This window comes from Corvus hawaiiensis, chromosome 7 (genome assembly GCF_020740725.1).
Source record: "Corvus hawaiiensis isolate bCorHaw1 chromosome 7, bCorHaw1.pri.cur, whole genome shotgun sequence".
In the NCBI taxonomy this organism is placed as follows: domain Eukaryota; kingdom Metazoa; phylum Chordata; class Aves; order Passeriformes; family Corvidae; genus Corvus; species Corvus hawaiiensis.
In genome coordinates this window covers 4,800,532-4,825,264 of record NC_063219.1, presented here as the reverse complement: position 1 = coordinate 4,825,264, position 24,733 = coordinate 4,800,532, and the positions used below count along the sequence as shown (strand labels likewise).

Here is a 24,733-nt window from a genome sequence, read left to right as displayed (position 1 = left end):
TAACCGCAGACAAGCATGAGATTGCATAGAAATGCTTTATTATGTTTATTTGACCAAAGTAATTAAAATAAGGCATTCCAGGTTAGATGTAAACATAGAGATCCGCTGCACAGCAGGTGGCTGCTGCACAGTGAGCAGGTGTATGGCAGCAACAGTAACAGTGTCAAGTTCTACTTGTCAAGGGGAAATACAAAGTTATTTATAAATTAAATATTAATTTAAATATTAATTAATTCAAAGTAATATTTAATTTTGTTCATTTGTTAAGAATAGGGCTTCTCTCAAGATTTGATTCTGAAAAGTGAGGTTTGGATTCAACACAGTGGGTTCAAGTCTGACAGACCAAGCTCCCCAACGTTCCAGACCTAAAAATGCCTTTCACTAGCAGAACTCTCGACACCCAGAGAATTACTCTGTTCTACAGAGACATTTAAAATTTAAGTTGATTAAATATTAGATAGCCTGCATATGAGCACTCTGTTACTACTAACACATGCTTTAAGTGTCACTTCCTTTAAAGAACATGATACAGCACATTTATTTTACTTACATTCTGATGTCTGATTTTATGCCATGGATTAATATATAAAAGGATTCTGCAAGACTCTGCAAAGGAGTAAGCATCTGCCCTACTTGTCACTGACAATGTCTCTAGCAATAAGTTCTTTCATTATTTCATTGGTACCACCATAGATTGGCTGAACGCGGGCATCCACAAAAGCTCTGAGGGAGGAAAAAACCAAAACAAAACAAGGAAACATTACAAACAACACCTCAGAATGAACATACAATTTAAAAAAAAAAAAAAAGAGTGTTTTATCTTCAGAGATCCCTCTTTTCAAAGTATACTATTCCCATTGATAAAGTAGTTCTTATTTTCTAAGAAGCTTCAACTACCTAGAATATTACAACTTCCCAGGGTGCTGTGTGCCAAACCAGGAACTGGGTCAGTGTCTCTTCCCTGTTTGTTTATAGCGTGAAGTCTCCACTATTGCCTCTAATTAAACAAAAAAATAAAGCCCTATAAACCCAGACTCCTGCTACTACTCCACTCCCAACTCTTGTTCCTGGTGACAGCACACAGGACGATGACAGAGAACTTTTCCACCTTCATTCTGCTTCATCATACAGAGAGCAGCCCAGGAGCAATGTGGCATTCTCTGGAAATCTATATACTGTACACACAGACAAGCAGGGGGACACCCTGAATAGGGCTTACTGGCCTTCGTATAAGACAGTGCAGAACACTCACAAATTACACTCATTCCAAACATCGAGGAACAAGTTATTTTAAATCAACATTTCATACTCAATGTATTTAAAATTTTCAGAAAATCTAAACCTACTCAGTTAAAAAATCAGCTTACTCATTTATGAAAACGGCACAGCAGTCCTGTTTGTGCTATTTCTACTGTCAGATTACCGCCTCTTTTTTTAATAAAAACAGTACCAAAATCTCTACTTAGTGTCTGTCACATGGCTTGTACACAAACTTCACAGATAATACAGAAGGATATATACAAAAGCTCCATAAATGTCTCAATTCATAAAGTCAGAAAAAAAATGGGAATGACAAATCCCTTTTCTACATATAAATCTCTCAATTTTTTCATTTAAAAAGGTATAAAAATGCTGAATGTAGCCAGTTATGCTCTTGATTTGACAATTTGATACTCAGTGGTATCTGATCAACATGCTTTCTTCATACATATGCAATTAATTTCAGATAAAACAAACTAGCTCCCCTCTCATTTCTACTTTTACAGTTTTCCTTCTGTTTTTTCAATTAACATTTTCTTCTAATAAACCAACTTCTCTTTTGTGAAAAAAACCAGACAAAAATTGGTGAACAGCTTATGAGTTATTTGGAGAATCAAAACAAAGCTTTCCTGCAGACATCTGTACAGTAGATTCCCTTTCAATTAAACATGATGAGAAAAGGAACAGTAAATCACTACTAACACTAAACAAGTGACACACAGACATAAAGAAGTGCCTCATTTGACTTTGCTGGTAATCTTTCATCATACAATCTGAAATGTTACACTTACTTTGCAATTGGATACTCCCACATGTACCCCCATCCTCCATGCATTTGTACACACTGAGTAGCTATGCTGTTTTGGAGATCAGAACACCTTAAATGGCCAAAAGGAAATTTGCTTTTAGAAGGACATTATGTTGCAAAACCTTACAAAAGATAAAGATATGTTAACAAGACAAATCCATAACATGATTAGTAAGAAATAAATACTGTTCAATTTAATGCATTTAAGTTTTGTTCCCTTTATGGGACAGCTTTCAGAAAATGAAAGGTTTCAAAACAGACAGGCTTGTTTACCTTTCTCATAGGCCAAGAGAATCCTTTCGTGAAGCAAGTTGATACAGTCTCTTTTCTTTCGAAATCCCTCAGCTTTGTCAGAAATTAACAGTAAACCAGGCTTCCCCCCATCATTCCCATTAGCAACACACCAGGATGCTCTTTGAGCATAACCATCACCTGGGCATAATTTATTTTCCACAACAAACTTTATAGCCTTCAATTCTAAAACATACTGTAATTCTTCAACAGCATTTGTTGACTGCAAAATTTGGACTTAACAGCAAAAAAAAATTTAACTGCACTGGAAGCTCAAGTTGAAGCTAGAACACATGAAAAAAACCACTTTCTAACCGTACAGCTTTCAGTGGGCACAGAAGAAATGAAAATGACAAGTCAGTTGCTTCTCGTGGAATAATGGCCTTTTCCCCAAACCATCCCCTCATTCAGTTAAATCCTTATCGTTTATTACACCAACTTTAATTCTGCAGTGAGTTACTGCAACTATCTTTCCCAAATATATTCTCAAGTTCTTTTAGGTACGTAACACAACCTCTGACCACAAGAAAAACCAAACCAAAAAAACCCTACAGACCTTTCTCCAGATATGAAAAAAAGAGATGCACAAACCAGGTTTTAAAATCTTTCAAAGCTCTAACCTGAGTGATTGGCTATACAAAAGGTTTGAAGGAAAATTAGAGGCTAGACAGAATCTCCTAATACATTGGGAAATAAAGCAATTCTACATTCAAGTATTTTCTAAACCATTTAAGAGAGTCTTATGGAAGGGTCACAGGGACACCACTAGGGAAAGAGGAAATCCACAACAAATCATGATGGTAAACAGCTGGGAAAGCAAGGGTGTTTCAAATGCCTTGTTTTGGGAAATTTGTTGAGGAAGTGAGTCTGCATATCTCAGCTGGCATTAGTTGCTTCCTCCTCCTCAAAACTGAATGCCTCTGCTTCTGTACCGGGTACTTCTAGGTAATCACTGCCAGGAATAACACTCAAAACCCTTCCTTCCATTATAAATATTTCTGCTCATTTCATCTATACTTATTTTGAAAAGCCTAAAAACTGTAAACCTGTGTATCTTCCATAAATGTCTTTGCTCATGTCTCATGTGCTTTTTTTCTCCCATCTTTGCAACAAGCTAAAACTATACAAATTCATGTACCAGTTGTTTTTCTCTCATAAAACTAAGTTAACATATAACACCATCAAGTATGGGATGAGGGAAAAGAAGTTCTGGACAATAAAGGAAAACACTGTTCAGTCTCAGTTACAGCAACAGCCATAGCCAACTATTTCTTCCTAAAACCAGATAGCTTTGAAAACTGGCTGGGCCTAACAGCTACTGTTAAGTAACATTAACGAAATAATATCACAGAGCTTCAAAAACATTACAATTTTTCTCCAAATATTCACATTTTGCTTTTAAAGAAATCAAACCAAGCCATATACCCCATTAAAAAAACAACAAAGGAAACAGAAAAAACACCCAACAACAAATTGCTAACAGTAAAATGTAAATTTTTCTCTAAATACCAATGGAGCACTCACTTTTACTTAAGCTAAAGCTGAGGCATGATCTTGTTATTAATGGAAGCCTATTTTAAAAGTATGCCTTTATTTTGAAATTGATCTGGTTAACCAACCCTGGTATTCAATGTAACTGTGATTTTTGTTGACCACATCATTAGAGTTAAGAACATGCAAGTAACACTTCTAGATGACTGTTAGCACGTACCAATACTTTGCCATCGAGGCTGTTGCGGAGTCCAGGCGTTTATCTGCATGGAGCTGCAAACAGTTGTCCATAAAAGCTCGAGCCACACAAATCTGTGTTTTTATTTCGGCCAACTTGTGCTGTACTGTCTTGTTTTGGAAGTGGATAGAGAAGGTAGAGGAAAGAAGTATAGGGCAGTTTAATACTTTAGGTAGAAAATGCAGCATTTTCCGAAGGACTGCTGTTAGAAATAACTATTTCAAACAACTTTGACTCTGTATGTCAGAAGAGACACCTTACTTTCCAGACAATAATGTCTTCACCAGTCTTATTAGACAAAATGAGATCATTCTTTATTTCTCACGGTCAACTCAAAACACGAAGTTAAGAGAAAAAGCACAGGAGAAAGGGAAAACAAATTCCTAAAGAGCAGGAGGCCCAGAGTGCTCTGTCACTCTTGGCTCCCTCTTGTGAAGGAACATCCTTTCACTCTGTAGAGCCATGAATTTTCCCAATTCATAACCATCTATTGAATGCTTTTTCCTATGTATTCTTCAGAGTTTAAGCTACATGCAAAGAGACCAAAGCAAAAAATAAAATAAATTTTAGACTATCAGAAAGTTTTTCAGCACCGAGTTCTGTCACATTGGAAAATAGGTCTACAGAGAAGAGGTAAAATCCATCATAAGGTTATGTAAAACCAGACCAGGAAGGCATTCGACCACCTTCTTGTAATTTTGGTAGGGAGGGGATAAAAACATCACCCACTAATAGAAGTTCTTTCTTATTTCAGTTCTAGAAATGTATATAAAAAAATCTTGCTTCCTTTGACAATAAATATACTGGACCAGTGTACTACTATAAGGAAAGAATTAATTTCAAATGCTGTAATGTGGCATGACTAAATGAATTAGCTCAAGACAGAGCTCTGATTGGAAGGGATTATTTATAATATGCACACTCGAGTCATCAGCAACAAAAAAAAAAGGAAATTGAAGAGATATGCAGAAATTCATTATTTTGGCAAAAATAATATACTTTATGAAATTTACTGTCCACCTACTGGTGGCCTAGCCTAAAAAAGGAGATTATTTTGGAGATCTCTGCACAGTGAACTACTACAAATAGGAGGCATCCCCTACCTACATTAAAAAGTTAAAATATAGCTCTTTTGCTTTACAGTCGCATAGTGTGCATACTAAATTCCATCTGGAATTACAGATTAATGAAAGTTAACTTTAAAAACAGATGAAGATCATAGTCTCCTGAAGGATACCTAGCATTCCAGCCTCTAAAAGTTCCAGTTCTGGTGTTCTTCACAACTAAAGATTTGAGTTTGACAAACGAAGTCTCAAGACACAGAAATGGATTTTTTTGTTAGTTATTTTAAAAAAAAAAAAAATCAAAATTTCCAAAGTATATAAAAAAAAGAGGCAGCCAACATCTTTAGCCCATATGAGTCAGTTCTAACCTAAAAACCAAATATGCAGAAGCTTGGCCTGCCTCAGCCCTAACAGTTAATGTCGTTGTCAGGAACACTGTAGTATAGCAATCCTGTGGAAAGCAATGTATGTTTTATGACTGCAGCTAAAGACTGTAGGCACAAACATCTCAAAACTCAACTACCTACCCCTGTCAGGAGTGAGCTCTGCCCACAGAGCATGACCCAACAGTTTCACATGCAGTCACACAAACACCCAGAGTGCTGCTGGCTGAGGATTCTCATTACAGCATTCATGAAACACCTCCACAGCACTTGGGCAGCAAGGTCACTCCTGGGAGTCCCCACGTCCAGCAACCTCCAAAGTAATTTTTCTGCAATGCTCTGTGTGCAGAGGAACACAATACCTGCACAGGCAGTCCCCAGGATTCCAGGCACAGACAAATACATGTAGGTGTGATGGACCCTGTGATTAGGACCTCCAGCTGTAAAATGCAAGCCTAAGATCAACAAGGGAATTGTTCTTTAGCAGCAGCAAGGAGCCAGTATACTTCCTGCCTACCTATTTCCCTCTCAGAAGTAGCACTGCTGGGAGGTTACCTACCCAAGTTATAAAACACAAACATTAAGGCTTCTCTGGTGCTTTTTAAAAATTATTATTTTTGCATTTCAAAGATGAACGATGGTCATGGAGGCAAAAAACAGACACAATACAACAGTGAAACCTGTGAAAATAATCCTTTCAAAACAGCCTAGTGATTTTCATTTAGCAACTATTTCACATACACAGATGTATAGCAACCACACGCTAGAACTTGTACACAAGTGGCTCAGTTCTAACTCACCTGCAAATGCGCAATTGTCTTCCCAAAAGCTTTTCTTTGCTTCACATAATTTCTTGTTTCTTCAAACATGAATTCACAGCCAGCAAGAGCCATATCAGCAATTAGCAGTCTTTCCTTTTGAAACACAAATTACAGAATCCAGTTGAGTTAGTCCTACATTCCTCCGCATCAGATGCACAATTAGGACACAGATGTTCAGTGTTGTTCATTAAGGGAGTGGGAGCAGAAGTCACATAAAATACCAAACCAGACATACTGCATTACTGACATTAACAAGTGGGACAAATGCCTTGCTGTCTAAAGCTCACTTTTAAGTCTTTACTGGGATAATACTGCATCACAGTGACTCAAAAAATAGCCACAGATTGACCACAGGAATCTTACCAACTGAAAAATTCACATCAGATTCTGTTTCAATTATTGGCTTTCACTGCTCAGCTTAAACAACAACTGTGTTGGAACCCTGGGTTCTGAGAATTTCAGCCTTTCAGTGCTGGCAAGCAGTGATCCTCAGAAGCACACTGTATTTGATCTGAAACCCTGGGAAAGGCTCCCTAAATTGTGTGATAACACTGAGGTTGTTGCCGTGTAATTAAAAGTTATATCATTGGGTAGAATATGTAGAGGTGTAAAAAATTAGGTTTAGGGGATATAGGCAACAATATGGAGGATTTTGGGTGTGGATCTTCTTCTTCCTTCCTCCTTCTTCTTCACAAATCTAGGGGTTCTGGTGTTGGATTAAAAAACCCGCAGCTGCGGGTTGCGAACAGCTAGTTATTGGATTACAAATAAAAACAAGTTACTTGGCTGGGCAATTTAGACCTTAAAAAGCCTTGGAAGTTAGAATTCATGGCCATTTTCCCACCTTGTTACCTTGGAGGCACACTCTGTGCAGCTGTGTTATAGATAAGATATAATAAACAACTAAGTCTGAAGAAATTCCCAGTGTCCTGCATTTTAACTCAAACTCTGAGTAAAAGAACACACGAAATAGAAGCAAAAAAGAATAGAAACGGTAAAAAGAATAAATTAACCCAGGGACACTAATACAACTATTTAATAATTTCAATAGTTCAACTCTAGGGGGAAAAAAAGCCTACAAAAATTGGCTTTTCTTTCCTCGTTGCACAGTGAAAAACAAAAACTACATGCAGAACAATTGTTTCTGGAAGCATTGAAACAGTCTGATGCATTGCATTGAACCTGTTCATGAGCACATCTATTTAAAGCAGTAAAGATTTCCTTTGATCAGGTTTTTTATTTACTCACAGTATAAAATTAAAAACCATGATCCCTACCAAATGAGGTAAATACAACATCAGAGCTTTGACAAAGCACAGACACATTTTGAAAAACCACATTGCCTCTTTGTCCTTCCAAATAATCCCAAAACTTCATAAAGTAAGTTGTAAACTGGCAAAGTATTTTGGCAGCTAAACAATTTCTTTACTTTGTTAAATGAACAGAGTTCCATGTAACTTTAATATGCTTCTACTTACAGAAGAGCTAGAACAGCAGCGCTTGTTTCTTGGAAGAGAATGCCAAATGAATCAGACACGTCCAAGCTGCACTTAATTTACTAAGCAAAGTACTTCCATACTAGAAGTACACAAGAAATATGTGGTATGTTCTTTTTAATACACTACCCTCAGGTTCTTCAATAGCTGGGTTGTTGATTAAGAGATCTGGCTTTGAGCTGCTGCGATATCAACATTTTTAGCAATGCCCAAAGAATTCTACACCTAGCACTGTGTGCTTCAGTTTAAAATCAGCAGTATCAACAAAACATTGCACACAGGACTGTCAAAGACTGGAAAAGCTTGATGCCTCAAGACATTTTGGGATGCACGTGTGGGGGTAAGGGGGCAGGTTGGGCCCTGCTCTGATGAGGTGTGCCCTGCTCTGCACACCACACCCCCAGCCCAGCCCTAGAGTGTCCCAGCCCTTCAGTGTCTGTCAGTTGTGGCACACTGGAGGCAGTGCCCCAGTCTTGCCTAAGCCAGCTCCTGAATGGCCAAGTGATTAAAGTCCCATCGGAGGAGGGCCAGGGTAGCTCTGGGTTTAAAAGGCTGACCACAAGGGGAGCATGTCTTGATCCTATCAGCCTCTTGGAGTTTCTACCTCATTGTTCTGGTTTGGCCAAATTTAGAAATATATCCTCTGAGAGAAGGCAGGTTACAACCAGCCCTCCCCCACCAGGTTCAGGAAAAGATAAATTTTCCTCGAAGGAAAGTGAAAGAGATAAAAACTATTTATTTAACAAACACACAGCAAAAGGATAATAATGTTAAATAACAAAACCTCTCACTCTGCTGAGAGAAACCTGGGAAAATTTCAGAGTCCTTCCATAGCTCTCTCTCTCCCCCTCCTTGGAGCTGGGACGGGGTGGTAGGCCCACCTCCAGGGCCAAGGCCTCAGTGGAAATTCCTCCTGATGCATTCCAATGTTGAAACAGTCCAGCAGAGGGAAAAAAAAGAAAAAACAAAGTCCCAGGAAAAACAAAAGTTTAACTCTCCGTCTCTCTCCAGAGAAAGAAAAAAGAGCTGAAAAACTGGCCAAAAGCAAGCTGGGTGCCTTCCCCACTCTTGCTCTGCTGCCACAGCTGAAAAAAAAAAGTCTCTATCTCTGTGTGACCTTGAACAAGCTGCAAACTGCTTTGAAGAAGTTTTGCTCAGGTTTTCCTCCCCCCTCTCAGGCTCAGCTTAAATGCACAGAAAGGCACAAAATTAATTTCTGGGCATGGGCCAGCAATATGGGATACACATCACAAAGTCACCCCAAGACACTCATCACTGGAACTCAGGAGCTGGTAGTTGTATGTGTGGTTTTCTGTATTTTTCCTATCTTTCTCCTTTTCTTCTTCTTCTAATTCTCTTTCCATGGAACATTTTTGGTAATGACACATGGGACGGGTTTAAATGTCGCTAAGTTAAAACAACTAATTTAATGCTGTGATAAGTGTGTTCTATGTTAATTGGATGTTGCACTACATCCTTTACCAAAGCTCCTTGATTTTCTATATTTTGCCAGTAAACCTGTGTAATTGTGACTCTTGAGAATATCTGGTTGCTACTTCTCCTGTGAGCTTAACCCACAGAAATGTTTTGGGGTGTTACAAACGCATCCCGCTTTGGCAACCCAGGTGGCTCACCACAATACATAAACTTCAGGACTAATGACAAAACCTGACAGCAAACACTCACATTCCTTTTACCTGAGGGAGCTCTGCCATCAGATAGTAGAATCCTTTGTTTTCTTTTCCAAGCAAGGCACTGGCTGGCAACCGCACATCTTCAAAAAACAGCTCTGCTGTGTCCTAAGAGGATTTGAAATGCAAGAATTGAGAGTCTGACATTCTCATCTCATTACGCTAATTTTGCCCTATTTTTTTCTTGCTATTGTGCACTTTAACTTGAAATCCCAAAATTATCTAGCCTGGAAGGATCCTCCAGAAGTCATCTACCTTACATCGTACTCAGAGCAGCTCCAGAAAAAACAATCAGCTGAGGGCCTTGTCTAGTTAAGCTTTCCAAAGCTCAAAAGATAAAGGCTCCAGGACCTCTCTCGGCCCCTGTGCAAGTAACCAATCTCTTTCCTGGTGGGCTTTTTTCCCTACTACCTAGTAAGAATTTTCCTTAATGTAACTTGCCTCCTTTGCCACTCTCCCCTTCACTCTGCTCCTCAAAGAAGAATCAGGCCCCACCATCTCTATAGCTAATGGCGTAAGTAAGATCCTGTCCTTCCAGGCTTCTTCAAAGTAAACACATTCAGCTTCCTCAGCCTCTCCTTGCACATCATATGCTTCAGACTTCCACAGGCAAAAATCAGGATACATATGTTGCGTGTTTGTGCTCTGAACTCTAACAGCTACAATAGCACCATAGTTCCATCTTATATTTATTTAGCAGTTGCCAGGAATTAAGTGGGTTTAGACTTTCTCCAATTCTATTGCATTAGAGGTTGTATGAACTCACTTGAGCTTTCAGGCCAATTTTGTTCAGTTTGCGTCCTTTGATGAAACCTTTTGTTCCATTTTCCACCAGAAAAAGGCTGATCCCATGAGCAGGGGATCGGGCCTCCCGGTCTGTAACTGCAACCACGATCACTACATCGCTCATCCAACCATTAGTGATGAACACCTGTAAAAAAAGGCAATTTAGAATAAAACAAGGTGGATAGAGGTTAGAAGAGATCACCAAGTAGCAGAAAGAAAAATTACATTGATACTTTCACAGGTGAACTGAAAGGCAAGGTTCAAGTGTCCAGAAGAATTTTAAGCTTTTGATATTAAGTGTTCTGGAACAAGGCAGACATTAATTTGAGAAGTATTGTGAGGGGCGGAAGTGTGAAGTTAAAGAATGCACAGATTTGTTTCTTTTGTCTGTCCCATGATAAAGAAGGAATACAGTATCAAATGTAAATAAACACAGAGGTTCTCTTGTCTAGAAATTAAATTAGTGAGGCATAACACTCAAAACTATCAATGCTTCTTGTCACAACTGCTTACTATTATCCTGTAGAACAACTCATGAGCCTGCCAAATGGATCCATCTTAAGTCCAGCAAAAGAAAGCTTTCTGTCCTGCTTGGCTTCAAATGAGCAGCATAAGCATCTTTTTTAGCACCTATGCATATGTATTTGCTTGCATACATTCTCACCACTGAAATTCTGCTAAGACCAGAAGTCTCTATCAGTACTATGTTATCAGCAGCAGTAAAAAAGATTAGGACATTTCATAGCTTTTTAAAAAATGGTCTGTTGAACCCACACCCCCACTTCAACACTATTTCTGCCTTCTTGTTTTTCATTATGTTAATGCATAAAGTGCTTTGCCACAGCTTGACAAGACAGTCAGAGCATCTGATGCAGCTGTTTTGGTTTTTTTGTAATATGACCACCGAGCTCCTGAAAGATTCCACAGCTTGCATTGTGGCAACACAAGTTTTTACTCAGGCCACAGAAGATTTCATGGCAGTAGTATATATATTTTATTGTTAAACATCATTACTAACAACCATCCTGCTCATACTACACAGCACATTTTTTCCCCTTTTCTTCACAGTTTAAGGGAAAATAAGCCTTTTAATAGGGTTATTTAAAAGCTACAAAAAGAACCTACACAAGCCCTCCCATAAATCAGTTTGTAAATTGCCTAAAACAGACCTATTTCAAGACCTATTAAAAAAGTAACTGGAACAAAAACCCCACCTACAACACAACCCACACAAAAACCCCAAACCAAAAGGATTGCGAGGAGATGCTGAGAGTGGTGCACATCCTGCTGCATTCAGGTAAATGCATTCAGTTCCTAGAGCCTATGAGCAGTACGTATGTCAGTGCACTTACCTTACTCCCATTAAGAATCCAGTCACTTCCATCTTTTTTTGCATATGTCCGTATTCCCTGCAAGTCACTAAAACGAAATTCAAAAGGTCCTTCAAAAAACCATTCTGGAAGCTGCAATTTGTATATTGAATTCTATCCAGTACAAAATAAGGTAGATTTTATACCATCCAGGCATGGGCTCAGTGAAAACAGATGAGGATAGTGAGACATCATGAAATAGCTGAGTGTAACAGAAACCACAAGCATGCTGTGGAAAAGGATGATAAATCTATGCAACCATACAGGCGTGTGAGGTCCCATTTCCTCATCTCTGCTTGTGGGAGGTGGTGTAACACAAGCACTGACATCAACAGGTCAGCATGCACTTACACCAGTATGCCTCAGATGACAAATGCCACACAAAACCACATCCTCTAAACAGGCTCAATTCTGATCAGGAGGCTGTGTGAAAAGCCATGAACAACATCTACCATTTGTAGAAACATGACGGCAACAGGTTTTGCACTTCATGTGTCCCTCTCTCTTTTGGAAACTGGTCAGATCAGCAGTGTCTACTCTAAACACTGGGTGCTGGGCAAGGAGGAACACTTCTCTGAAAGGATTCAGAGGAAAGAAAATCAAGGTGTTCTGTTCCACAGAAAAAGCTAATAGTAAAGCCAAGCCTTCTTTAACAATGTGTCTTAGGGTGACTTTATGATGTGTATCCCCTATCACTGCCCCATGCCCAGAAATTAATTTCGTGCCTTTCTATGCCTTTAAACTGAGCCTGAGAGGGGGGAGGAAAACCTGAGCAAAACTTCTTCAAAGCAGTTTGCAGCTTGTTCAAGGTCACACAGAGATAGAGACGGCTCTCTGCACTCAGCTGCGGGAGGAGAGTGAGAGCGGAGGCAAGCACCCAGCTTGCTTTCTTTTCCAGCCAGCTTTCGGCCAGTTTTCAGCTCCTTTTCCTCCAGAGAGTTGAACTTTGTTTTCCTGAGGCTCCGATTTTTTCCCTTCTTCTCTGCTGGACGGTTTCAACATCAGAATACATTGGGAGGACCTTCCACCAAGGCCTTGGCCCTGGAGATGGGCCCACCACTCCATCCCAGCTCCGAGGAGGGGGAGAGAGAGACTACGGAATGACTCTGAAATTTTCCCAGGTTTTCTCTCTACAGCGAGAGGTTCCGTTATTTAGCATTAGTATCTTTTTTTTCTGTGTGTTTGTTAAATAAATAGTTTTTATCTCTTTCACTTTCCTTCAAGGAAAAAGTTTTTTTTCCTGAACATGGTGGGTAGAGGAGTGGTTTGTAACCTGCCTTCTCTCAGAGGATATATTTCTAAATTTGGCCAAACCAGCACACTATGTATATTATTTTTACACTGACTATACTTCATAAGTATGTTCACAGGACAAGCAAGTTGGTAACTATAAACTCAGACTGCAAAAGCAAATACAAAGCATAATTGCCCACAGTAGGACAAATACAGAAATGGATTCTGAGCTACTATCTTGAAATGACAAAGCTGTAATAAAGTAATCCATAATAGGTTTTTTGAGTTTTACGTATAATGCAGGATAGTCTTGTCCATACAGTAACTAACCAGGAGGTTCAGAATGTTTTTCACTGACAAATCAATAGACAGCAAATAATGTTAAGACCATTGTTTTAATATTTGGCTTACCTGCCAGCCCCAGGTTCTGTCATGGCAATAGCTCCAATGCACTTGCCTGTAATCATTTGTGGGATAAAGTGTTTAATCTGTTCTTCAGAGCCATAGTTTGCAATGTAGGGCATGACAATATCTGAATGAAGGCTGAACCCTGGGCCTGTACAGTTAACATACATCCTGGAAAAAAAATAAGGGGGAAGTTCAGAAAAAAGTACAACCAAGACTTGAACACTGAACTTGCACTGTTACAACACAGACCCAATAACAAAGAAAACCCCACTACACACAAGTCTCAGATATCTTCTGGCACTTTTACCATTATTTATAGAATGTAATTTCACAGCCAAATGGGTACATAACCTACCAGGCTAAATAAAAATGCTTTCCTGAGTTACAAAGCCAGTGGAGCATAATGACACTTGTTACTCAAACAGTGATCCAGAATACTTAAAACACAAGGGATTTACATGTATCTAAACCATCCTTTCCACAGGAAAGATAAGATCATTTTCTGTAAGCAAATGTAGTCCATAATGAGGATAATTCATGGAAAAAAAATACAGGCACAAACAATATGATCACTGAAATTCTTCCTGAAGCATCCAGTACTCACTGCTCCTCCCAGACGATGGCTGAAGAGAGAATATCCGCTCCGATGCCTCCATGTTTTTCAGCGATAGCAACACCCAGCAAACCCTGCTGTCCAGCTTTTTCCCAGAGCTCCCTGCTCACCTGGCCATTCTTCTCCCATCTGCAAAACGAACACAAAACCAGCACTGAACCCCTCATGTGCTACTGTTTATCTGTCATGGCTGCTGCCTCACACTGGAACACCAACAGATAGTGTGAAGGTACACAGACAACTGTATGTCACAGCCAAGAAGCAGCAGCTTCATCAGAGTTTCTCATCTTCAAGTCCACAGATGCCACTGGCACTACAGAGACACCAACTGTAAAACAAGTTTGAACTCCTGCTTCCAATGTGTAACCTGACAGGATTTCATTAAGACTTCTTATGACTCTTATACAAGACTGGGATTTAGGCAATTTAGCCCCAGCCATCTGGATCATCACAGGCAGGTCTTTATCCTCCTGACATTTACAAATGTACATTTAGCCACATACAAAATGAGTATAACACATCAGTATCTTTCACAAAAGACTTCACCAGTGAAAACTCTACCAGTGAAAAATGCTTTATCAGAATCAAATGATACCATATTAGTCAGTTTTGTATAAAAATCTGTCTCTGTGCACTTCTTACAAGTCAGTACTGTATCTTGGTAAATTACTGCTTTAAGGTACTTTCAAGTTTGTGTAAATAGATAGTTGAGGCTTATCTGCTGATAGTTTGCAAACTTTAACACCACAGCAATAATCTATTCTTGGAAAATTAGAGCCTCTTTATGGGGTTTGTCAACTCAATAGAAGGTTGGATGGTCATTAATGCTCCAGGTTTTCTTTTTTTAAAGCTTTTATTTTCTAATGCCACAATTTTTAAATTACATGGTTGTGTTGGGTTGACCCTGAGTTGATGGACAGTCTTTAAGACCAATTACGCTTCTCACAATTTACATATTTAAACCGCACGGAAAGGCGGGACTTCCCCTTTTGGTTGGAGCTCGCCTGCTGGAAGGTGGGGGGGCTCCGAGCCTCCCGGCCCCGCTGGGCCGGGCCGGGGCCACTGCCCCTTTCCCCCTTTCCTATCGCTGCGGCACAGACCCTGGGTCACTGAGGGGGACTGTCCCAGAGCCGCAGGCAGCTAAAACCAGCCATGGACTGCTCACAGCTAAACCCATCCAGCGCGGCTTCTGGGGACAGGCGGGTCCCTCTCCTCTCCATGCGGAGCCGGCGGAGCCAGCGGGAGCCAGCAGAGCCTCCTGTCTGCAGCCAGCACACTCCGTGCTGAACTGAAGAGGACACCACGCAGCCAGCAGCACAGAGGGAGCGAGGCTTTCCCCACCGTAAAGCCCGAACAAGAACACTCTTCAACATGGCGGCTTCAGAGTCAGAGAGAAAGAGAAGTGAGTCCCGTGGGACGGAGCTGAGCATGGCGACGGGAGAAAAGAGGGCGGTGCCGCGATTCTGGCGCGCAGCTTAAAAGAAACCTTCTTGCATGCCGTGGTAAGAAACTGTAATACCACAAACTGTTTGTCTCTTTAATCCATTTGAAGAACATGGGGGGGGGGGGGGGGGGGTGGAGAATCAACGTGTGCCTATGAAGTTTGTGAAGAGTGCCTATGCCAGGCTATATAGAAGTAGTAAGAGGCTGTTAGAGACTTGTGGCGAAGAAAAGCCTCTGTGTGCAGGCCAAAATAACTTATCCTTAAAAAAATGAATAACCCCATGTGATGGCCCATGTTCTGTAGTGTGAAAGAACTGTGAAATTCTTCATGGGAGAGATGTTCTACACATAGCAGACTGTTTGTTTCCGGGCGGGTCTGCTATTGGTGGCAGTTTGGGAACCACGTGCAACTGAAGGAAAACCCTTTTTTCCTTAAGCATAAGAGAGAGACTTTTCAAGAACTGCAACACTGACTAACATCCCATGTTCTGTTATCCCTTGTGTGAGCTGGATAAAAGGAGAGAAGTGCTGGAAAGAAGGGGGGGGGGTTGAATTTACTTTAATTTTGTTTTGTTGTTTTCTCTTTACTTTTAATTCTGTTAGTAATAAAGCTCTTTCATTGTACTGCAACTGTTTAAGGTTTGTGCCTGCTTTGCTTTTCTCCTAATTCTTATCTCACAGAAGGAAAATAAGTAAATAATGAATATTTTGAATCAAAACCACTACATTTAATTAGTGTTTCCGCCCGGTTTCAAACTCAACCCGCTACTGTTGGGGAAGATGAAACAGGAAAGCCTTGGAAATGTGATTGCCTGACAAAAGATTTTGGGAATATGAAAACTACAGGCAACATCGAAATGAAAGCCACTTTTGAAATATCAGGTCTTAGTTACTGAACAACTAGAAAACAATGGTATGGCCAACTGAAGTAATCCCCTCTTGATGGAACAATACCCTCTGCTTGCAAACAGGTCCAAGGGTCAGAGCAGACCCTACTAGCTCAGCAGAAGGGGTCCAAAGAGTAGTTTTTAGAAGTTAAGATGTAACACTCTATGGTAATATAAGAACTCTTATAGGCTGTATGTAAATGCTATAGGATTTGTATCTTGTATTAGATTGGTTAGTGACAATTAGAATATTCAGTACAGAAGATGATTTATTGTATTGTAACCAGGACTTCGGACATTCCTCACTTCCACTTCTATTCTTGCTCTTACTCTTGCTCTTACACTCTCTCTCTCTCACCCGTTTACTCTCTTGCTCTCTTGGGCCTGCTCAGAGCTGAGTCTACCAGCTCTGAGCAGTGCCCCAATACCCACGCCCTTTACAATAAACCGACTGTGTCCCAAGACCTGCCTATAGAGATCTCTCGTCTCCATCCGTCACCGTCTACGTCCGGCCGTCCCGACTGGACCCCAGAACCCCCACAACCTACAGTCTGGCGCCCACCGTGATTGCCGAGCCCACATCCAGCACCTGCAGCCTGGCACACAACGTGATTGAACGCCCGGTTCAGCCTTCTCCATCTGTAGGACTTTTCTCCATGGACGGTAACTAAAAGACCAGTTATAGCCACCTAGAACGTGTCGTGAGCACGGCATACCGATGCTGCGCATCGTAATAGCTGGAGCTCTGTAATTCTGCTGAGGCAGCCTTCGAGCACGGGGTTTACCTGGAGCTCTTAGAGGGAATTGCCTGGCAGTCCTCGAGCACGGGCCGCCACTGCTGCGCAGCGGCCCCCTGGAGCTCTTTGAGGAGGTCTGCCGTATCACCCCTCGAGCACGGACACGCTGCTAAGCAGTACTGACCGGAGCTCTGCGGAGGGAAATCTGCCGCACGCCCCGAGCACAGGCGAGTAGTGCTGAGCACCGCCCGCGCTGGAGCTCAGTGCGGACCCACCCGTGAGGTCCTGAGCACGGAAAGCCGTTGCCAAGCGACGCCTGAAACCGGAGCTCTGGGAAAGGACCGAAAAGCGGCGTCCTGAGTGCTGAGTGGAGTGCCTGGCCAGCCCCGCACGACAGACATCTGAGTAAGGACGCTGCTCCTGCGACATCACCTAAGTGAGTATCATACTGGTCTAAAAAATGGGACAAACCCACTCTGCCCATGACAGAGATCTCTATAAGCAACTTAAGCATTTGCTTATAAGCTCTGGTCCTAGTCAGTTGCCTAAACACGAGCTAAAAAATCTTTTAGAATGGACCCGACTTAATTTCCCAAATGCTGACCGTTCAGCCGTCTTTACAAGAGACTTTTGGGACACAGTTGGAGTTAAGCTCTTTAATAATATCTCCTACCGGGATATGGCAGCTGCACAGCTGCTCCCAGCTTGCAGAGCGCTGGTAGAGCTGTTTGCTGCGGTGGCGCCGCCCGCAGCAGTCACCCCGCCGAGCCTGGTTCCAGCTGCGAGTCCGCCCCTTGCCGTCGCGAGCCCGCAGCGGAGCACGGCCCCCGCCCCTCCGCCGGACCCCGTGGCTCCGATACCCGCGGTCCGGCTGACTCGCGCCGCCCCGCCCCCCGCGCTCGCGGCCCCCGCGCCCGTTACCCCGGCCCCAGCCACCCCACCGGACCCTACGGCCCCTCCCGCCATCCCGTTCCTCTCCGCTGCCCCATCTCCCGCGGCCCCCGCTGCCCCATCTCCCGCGGCCCCCGCTGCCCCATTCCCCGCGGCCCCCGCTGCCCCATCTCCCGCGGCCCCCGCTGCCCCATCCCCCGCGGCCCCCGCCTTCAGTGCCAGCGTCTCCGCGGCCCCGCCCCTTGCCCCTGCCCCTCCGTGCCCCCCCCCCCGGTTCCGTCACCGCGGCTCCACCCCCCCCTGCTGCCGTCATTGCTACCCCACCCCCCGCTGCTGACATCATGGTGGCCCCGCCCCCCGGCGGTACCCCGGCGGGGCCAGCGCCTACCCCCCTGCTACCTACGGGTGTTACCCCTCCCCCAGCCGCGCCGGTTATGGCCATGGCTGCCATTATAGCCGGCCCCCCCCAAAGCCAAGCGGCGACCCTTCTTCCAGCCCCCCAGGTCCCCCCCCCCCACACGGCGCCGATGATAGCCATTGTTCCATCCCCGTCCGCCGCTGCTGCGTCTTCACAGTCCCCTGCCGCTCCCGAAACACTGGTGCCCACAGCGCCGGCCACGGCTGTCCTGCTGTCTCCGGCACCCCCTGTGCACGTTACCGCAGGAACCCTACCCCCCCACCTTGCCGTTCAAGCGCACACAGCACGCCCCGAGCGGTCCCCCGGCCCCGTGGCGGCACAGCAGCCGCCTGTGTCTACTCCCGTCTCTGCTGCCGTTTCTGTGCGGTTCCCCGATCCCCGCACACCATCGCTTGCGCTGGGAGCGCCCCAGCTCCGCGAGCCACTTGATGCCGGTGCCGCGCTGCCTGCACGGATGTCTGCAGTCTCCCCCGTACCTGCCCCTGCTCCAGCTACGTCTCCCGGCACTGCAGCCCCGTCTCCCGCGGCACCACCACCCACCCCAGCCCAGCCTACAAGCTTCCAGCAGCAGCACGCCGCGGTCCAGCCACCAGCCCTCCTGCCTCCCGCGACCGCAGCCCCAGCCCCTGGTTCTGCAGTCCTGCCATCTTTCGCTCCGCCCGAACCGCCCGCCACACGGACTGCTGCCCTTACAGCCTACCGCGCGGACCTGATGACGCAACACGCGCATGCGCCATTGCTGCAACTCCCGGACCAGTGGTATCAGTCCGCTCAGACTTCTCCAACCTCAGCACCGCTCCCGGGACCAGCCGCGCATCCTCCCGCGACTCCGCCGCGCAGCTCCACCCCGCCTCCTCGCCCGCCGCCACCGAGATCGGCTGCACCACTCCCGAACTCTGCCGTTCCATCGCTGCCCCTGCCGGGTCCCATCCCCGCGCCGCAGCCGCCCCCGCCGGGGTCCCCCGACACCGTACAGCCGTATCCCTCCGCGCAGCGCAGCCTTGCCTCAGAAGACGCGAGCAGGGGGGGAACCGAGAGCAATAATGCAGCTCCAGTGGCAGGGGAGACGGAGAGCCCCTCTGCCGGAGCTGATGCTTTAAATCTAACACAAGTAAACTCTGAAAAGCAGCCAGATTTGTTTGCAATAAGCCCCAGAGTCCCGCCGGCAAGCGGCGGGGATCTTGCAACCCAGAAAGAGAAAACGAGTTCTGAAAGTTTGTCAGCACTACCTTCTGAATCAAAAAATCCTCCAAAGTGCTCAGATTATTCTAAATTAACAGATTGCCATGAAATAAGACCCCAAATCTATAAAGATGAAAGTCTTAGTCTATTAACTAAGCCTGTGATAGCTAGCCAACAGCCTGACAGTCCTAAAATGTGGGCTCCCATCTCCACTCTCCAAATTAAAGAACTAAAAAGTGCTGTAAGATACAGTGGCATTTGCTCACCGTATCTTAAACAACTGCCAAAAAGTACCCTAAAAGGAACACATCAAACTTTAAAACGCATTTTAAATCAACAGAAAAGGGGAAAAGCCCAGGCTACACCTCAAAGAAGGTTGAATAAAGCATTGTATGTTTTTAATTTCTTGAACAGCTCTGCAGAAGAGCCTGATCCCCCCATCTTCAGACATTTCTTAAACAACAAAAAAGCAAAACTGAAAGAGCACCCCCTAGTTTTAATCAAGAATCTAGAATCAGGAAAAATAGAAGGACCATACAATCTTATAACATGGGGGAAGGGGTTTGCATGTGTTTCCACAGGTGAAGGGACCAAGTGGATTCCAGCAAAGAACGTGAAGCTGTACCACGCATCAAAGCCCACTGTCTGTTCCACACCAGCCAGTGACCCCGCGAGTAGAAGCCGAGAAGCCGGCACTGAAATGTGAACTCGGCAGAACCACTGAGAGAAGATTGTCTGCCAGAAACAGCTTGAGAAAAGAATGGAGTTTTAGCATTATTTGTGTAGATGCATGTTGCTTTTAACCTTTTGTTTTTGTTTTTATAATGAAGCTTTACCTGTAAATCAACCAAAGACAAAACCTAAGGGACCTAGCTAACCAAATTACAACAGATAACTCGTCTTGGCTAGACAGTTTGTTTGATGGTTGGAGCTTTGCACCCTGGCTAAGGGAACTCTGTAAAATAGGCTTGATTATTCTAGTAGTAATAATTATAGTTTTAGTAGCAGTACCTTGTATACTTCAGTGTGTGCAAAAAATAATGAGTAAGACTATGTCTAATATCTTAATTGTCCGTCGAAAAGGGGGAGATGTTGAGGAAGATGAAACAGGAAAGCCTTGGAAATGTGATTGCCTGACAAAAGATTTTGGGAATATGAAAACTACAGGCAACATCGAAATGAAAGCCACTTTTGAAATATCAGGTCTTAGTTACTGAACAACTAGAAAACAATGGTATGGCCAACTGAAGTAATCCCCTCTTGATGGAACAATACCCTCTGCTTGCAAACAGGTCCAAGGGTCAGAGCAGACCCTACTAGCTCAGCAGAAGGGGTCCAAAGAGTAGTTTTTAGAAGTTAAGATGTAACACTCTATGGTAATATAAGAACTCTTATAGGCTGTATGTAAATGCTATAGGATTTGTATCTTGTATTAGATTGGTTAGTGACAATTAGAATATTCAGTACAGAAGATGATTTATTGTATTGTAACCAGGACTTCGGACATTCCTCACTTCCACTTCTATTCTTGCTCTTACTCTTGCTCTTACACTCTCTCTCTCTCACCCGTTTACTCTCTTGCTCTCTTGGGCCTGCTCAGAGCTGAGTCTACCAGCTCTGAGCAGTGCCCCAATACCCACGCCCTTTACAATAAACCGACTGTGTCCCAAGACCTGCCTATAGAGATCTCTCGTCTCCATCCGTCACCGTCTACGTCCGGCCGTCCCGACTGGACCCCAGAACCCCCGTAACCTACAGCTACAATGGTAAACAACATTCCTCTGATGCACATGTGTGCAGCAGAGCTATATCATAGCTGTTTACCCACATTTAATCAAGTATCTTATCCTACATATAAAACAGAATCATAGAAACGCAGAATAGTTTGGATTGGAAGGGACCTTAAAGCTCACCCAGTTCTGACCCCTTACCATGGGCAGGGGTCTCACTAGCCCAGGTTGCTCCAAGCCCCATCCAATCTGGCCTTGGACACTCCCAGGGATGGGGCAGCCACAGTTTCTCTGGGCAACCTGTGTCAGTATTTCAGCTGATTCACAAAGCTTTTGCTCCTACACTGGAAGTCTTAGATCTCTTTTTACCATCTTTGCTTTGCCTCTGATACCCACTTTCAGGGACATTCCTGTCCCTACCTCACCCAGCATGAAAGCTTCTCCTCCTCAAAATAATCCACAATTGCATTCACTGATGCTACATTTGTCTCTTCATCTCAGCCCAGACAATTAATATACTGTGCCTGAAGCCTCCTTGTTTACTTCAGAAGTGTGAGAACAGAGTGGTTCATTGGTCATTGAAGTGATGCAAAAACACAAGTTCAACTTGATTCAACCTCCCTAAGAAGTTGTTGTGTCAGCAAGATGGCAAATAGGATCTTCAGCAACCTCAAGCAGAGCCAATACATGTACACAGACCCGCCCTGGAAGTCCTAACACAAAATGAGGGACAATATCTGGTTTTATGGACAGAATATGACTGTACAGTGGAAAAGCATACTACTATGAGGTTGTGGTTTGAGGATAAAAAAAAAATAGCTGTCACTAACCCTACTGTAAGCCTCCTGCTGCTCATTCTTGCCCCAGTCATGATGCTTCATACACTCAACTGAGGCACCTCAGCTGTTGGTGGATACACACTTGAGCTGTATCAGGATATTCCTATCTAGCAGGGCAATTTCAGAATAAGTCCTTCAGTACCACTTGCTGTTTTTACTTCAAATAAACTAGAAATTGCTTAAGACACTACTACAGCTCGACACTTTTGGTTCAAAACCATATCCTGAGTTAATTTCTTTCCTATCCACCACTATAATGTGATTGGTTATGGCTAAAATAAGGGCTAAAATTACCCTCCAGCTCTACTTCAGTGGAGTTACAACACCTCTACCCTGTACAGAAAACGCACATATTTCCACAGAAACAAAAATTAAAGAAATTCAAACAGAGATTTTGTGCAAGTTTCTTGGTAATACATGATTCACCTCACCATGCTATATGTACTTGTATGTAGCTACAAAATCTACTGCAAGAGAGACAGTAACCTAGACACATGATCAAAGCCTTTTTCACTATTTCCCAATAGTGTGGGAACTGAACTGTCCACCAACTCTCCCAAAAGCATCTGTGTCAGTTAATCCCACAGGAAGGGAAACTTTGCTGCAACTCTGCAAACTGCATCTGTCTGCTCATGGGCCCAAGCTGAGGATGCCAGATAACATACACTGGAGCTCAAAGGACGCATTCAATTTGATTATGTGTGATTTTCCTTCGTGCATGACTTTGTTTTAATTTGGTAAATTTGTATATCCTGTTGTATCAGGAGTAACACTGCAAAAAGAATTTTGGGGAAAAATTAATATTGGCAAACCAAAATGTTTAAGAGGTTATCTTACTCCGTGTGAAAAGGCAGCACTTCTTCCTGAAAGAACTTCCTTGCACTCTCCCTGAAGATATCATGCTCTGATGAGAAGATCCTCCGAATGCCTATATCAGTCAAAGTCTTAGCAGAAGATGGTTCCAGGCGCTTTGTGCCATGCTGTTCTGTTTGCAGAGGACTAAAAAAAGACAAATTAATGCATCTGTTAGGATACAGGCACCCTATTTGCGTAACTCTTTTAAAAGGGAAGAAACACCCATGTTACTAAACATAGTTCACATCCCAACTCTGGCACACCATTAGGTCTCAAGGATACCCATGATAAATACAAAGAACTAACATACACTGCACTCCACTGGACTATTAATGGAGGTAAAGCAAGGCTGGTTTGTCCTTAACACTTCAAATAAATTAAAAACAATAACAATACATATATAGGTAAAAGAATAAAGTTACCCCAATGAAAACATATATAAAAACAAAATGATGCTGTAACAAAAAAAATAAAAACTGAAATAGTGGTAAATGTCAGTAATAGAAACCACACAAGGAAAGTATAATTATGAAATAAGAACAAAGGGTTTATAAAGCTTTTGTAGGGGTTTGGAACATCAAGGATGACATAGTACTTTAAGGCTTGCTTTTATTGTATTCCCATGAAACATCAGAAATTTTAAGTACAGAGCTGAGTACATGGAAGAGGCATTCACTCTTCCTTTCTCAAACTATTTTGTTAATCTCTCAGTTCCTCTGCACATCAACTGTGTGTAGTCCTACAGAACTCAGCTCAGCCTACGCTTATTTACTCTGCTGTAGAGACACAAGTCTTTATTTACTACCACATGTAGTTACTCAGGCTCTGCCAGTGAAATAATCCCCCTGAAACAAACTATATTTACTTCTAATAATATTTGGGGAAAATGGGATACAGCAACTTGCTGGTTGAGTATTTTGTACCCTCAAAGCTAGGCACACAGTGACTCTGAAAAGCTCTACCTTATTTTTAAAGCTAAGATGATGCTGAGCTTCATTTAAGCCCACCCGTTTGTTTAATTGTGGTGGACGCTGCACATGTCACACAGGGAAGGGCCTGGCTACTCCCTTATTCTAAACGACAGTCCTGGGAGAGACAACTCGAAGGTCTGGGAAGGTGTGATCCCACTCCTGCCTTTCTGCTCCCCCCAGCCCCCAAGCCCGAGCACTGCTGCCAAGGGGGAACGCGGTGCCCGGGAAAGAACACGCCCGGCTGTCACCTGCTGCCAGCACAGGACTCGCTGTTCCCGGGAAGTGGAGCAAAGGTCGGGAGATCACGGGGATGGATGCGCTGGGGCTCCCGGGCCCGCGCGGCTCGGGGGGCTCGCCCAGCCCCAGTTGTCTCCTGCGATGGGGGCACGGCCGCGCACACACACACGTATGTGCACATACAGCACCTGTAACCCCTCCGCCACGCGCATACAGACCACGCGCATCCACGCCCTCCAAACACACACAGAGATGCGTACACACATCCACACAGAATGGATAGCACACACAGACAGCCCCGTCAGCCCGCACACACACACCCCCCAAGCAGGTGGGCAAAGACATCCACCCCGGTCTTTACGGAACCCAAGCTGAGGGGCGCTCACCCACCCTCACAGATCGGTCCCTTCCGCCCCAGCGCTGCCCACCATGGCCGGTTCCGCTCACCTGGGCTGGGCGGAGAAGGGTCGGGAGCCGGCGACCCGCAGGAGACCGCGCAGGCGGAGCACCCACGCCGCCATTTTACGGGACAGGGCGGGACAGCACAGGGCGGCACTGCCCCTGGAGCCCCGCGAGTTATCCCTGTGCCC

At 43.8% G+C, this 24,733-nt stretch overlaps 1 protein-coding gene across 1 annotated transcript; it reads right to left on the bottom strand.

Moving 5' to 3' along the window:
* Positions 1 to 16: 16 nt before the first annotated feature.
* ACADL (acyl-CoA dehydrogenase long chain) lies at positions 17 to 24,713 on the bottom strand. The gene is made up of 11 exons (XM_048309806.1): positions 24,591 to 24,713; positions 22,918 to 23,079; positions 13,945 to 14,082; positions 13,344 to 13,508; positions 11,682 to 11,748; positions 10,310 to 10,474; positions 9,550 to 9,651; positions 6,336 to 6,449; positions 4,071 to 4,198; positions 2,052 to 2,138; positions 17 to 723 (listed from the first exon to the last, which is right to left on the bottom strand). The coding sequence occupies exons 1-11, from the start codon at positions 24,662 to 24,664 to the stop codon at positions 630 to 632; spliced, it is 1,296 nt and encodes a 431-aa protein (XP_048165763.1). The 5' UTR covers positions 24,665 to 24,713; the 3' UTR covers positions 17 to 629.
* Positions 24,714 to 24,733: the final 20 nt, after the last annotated feature.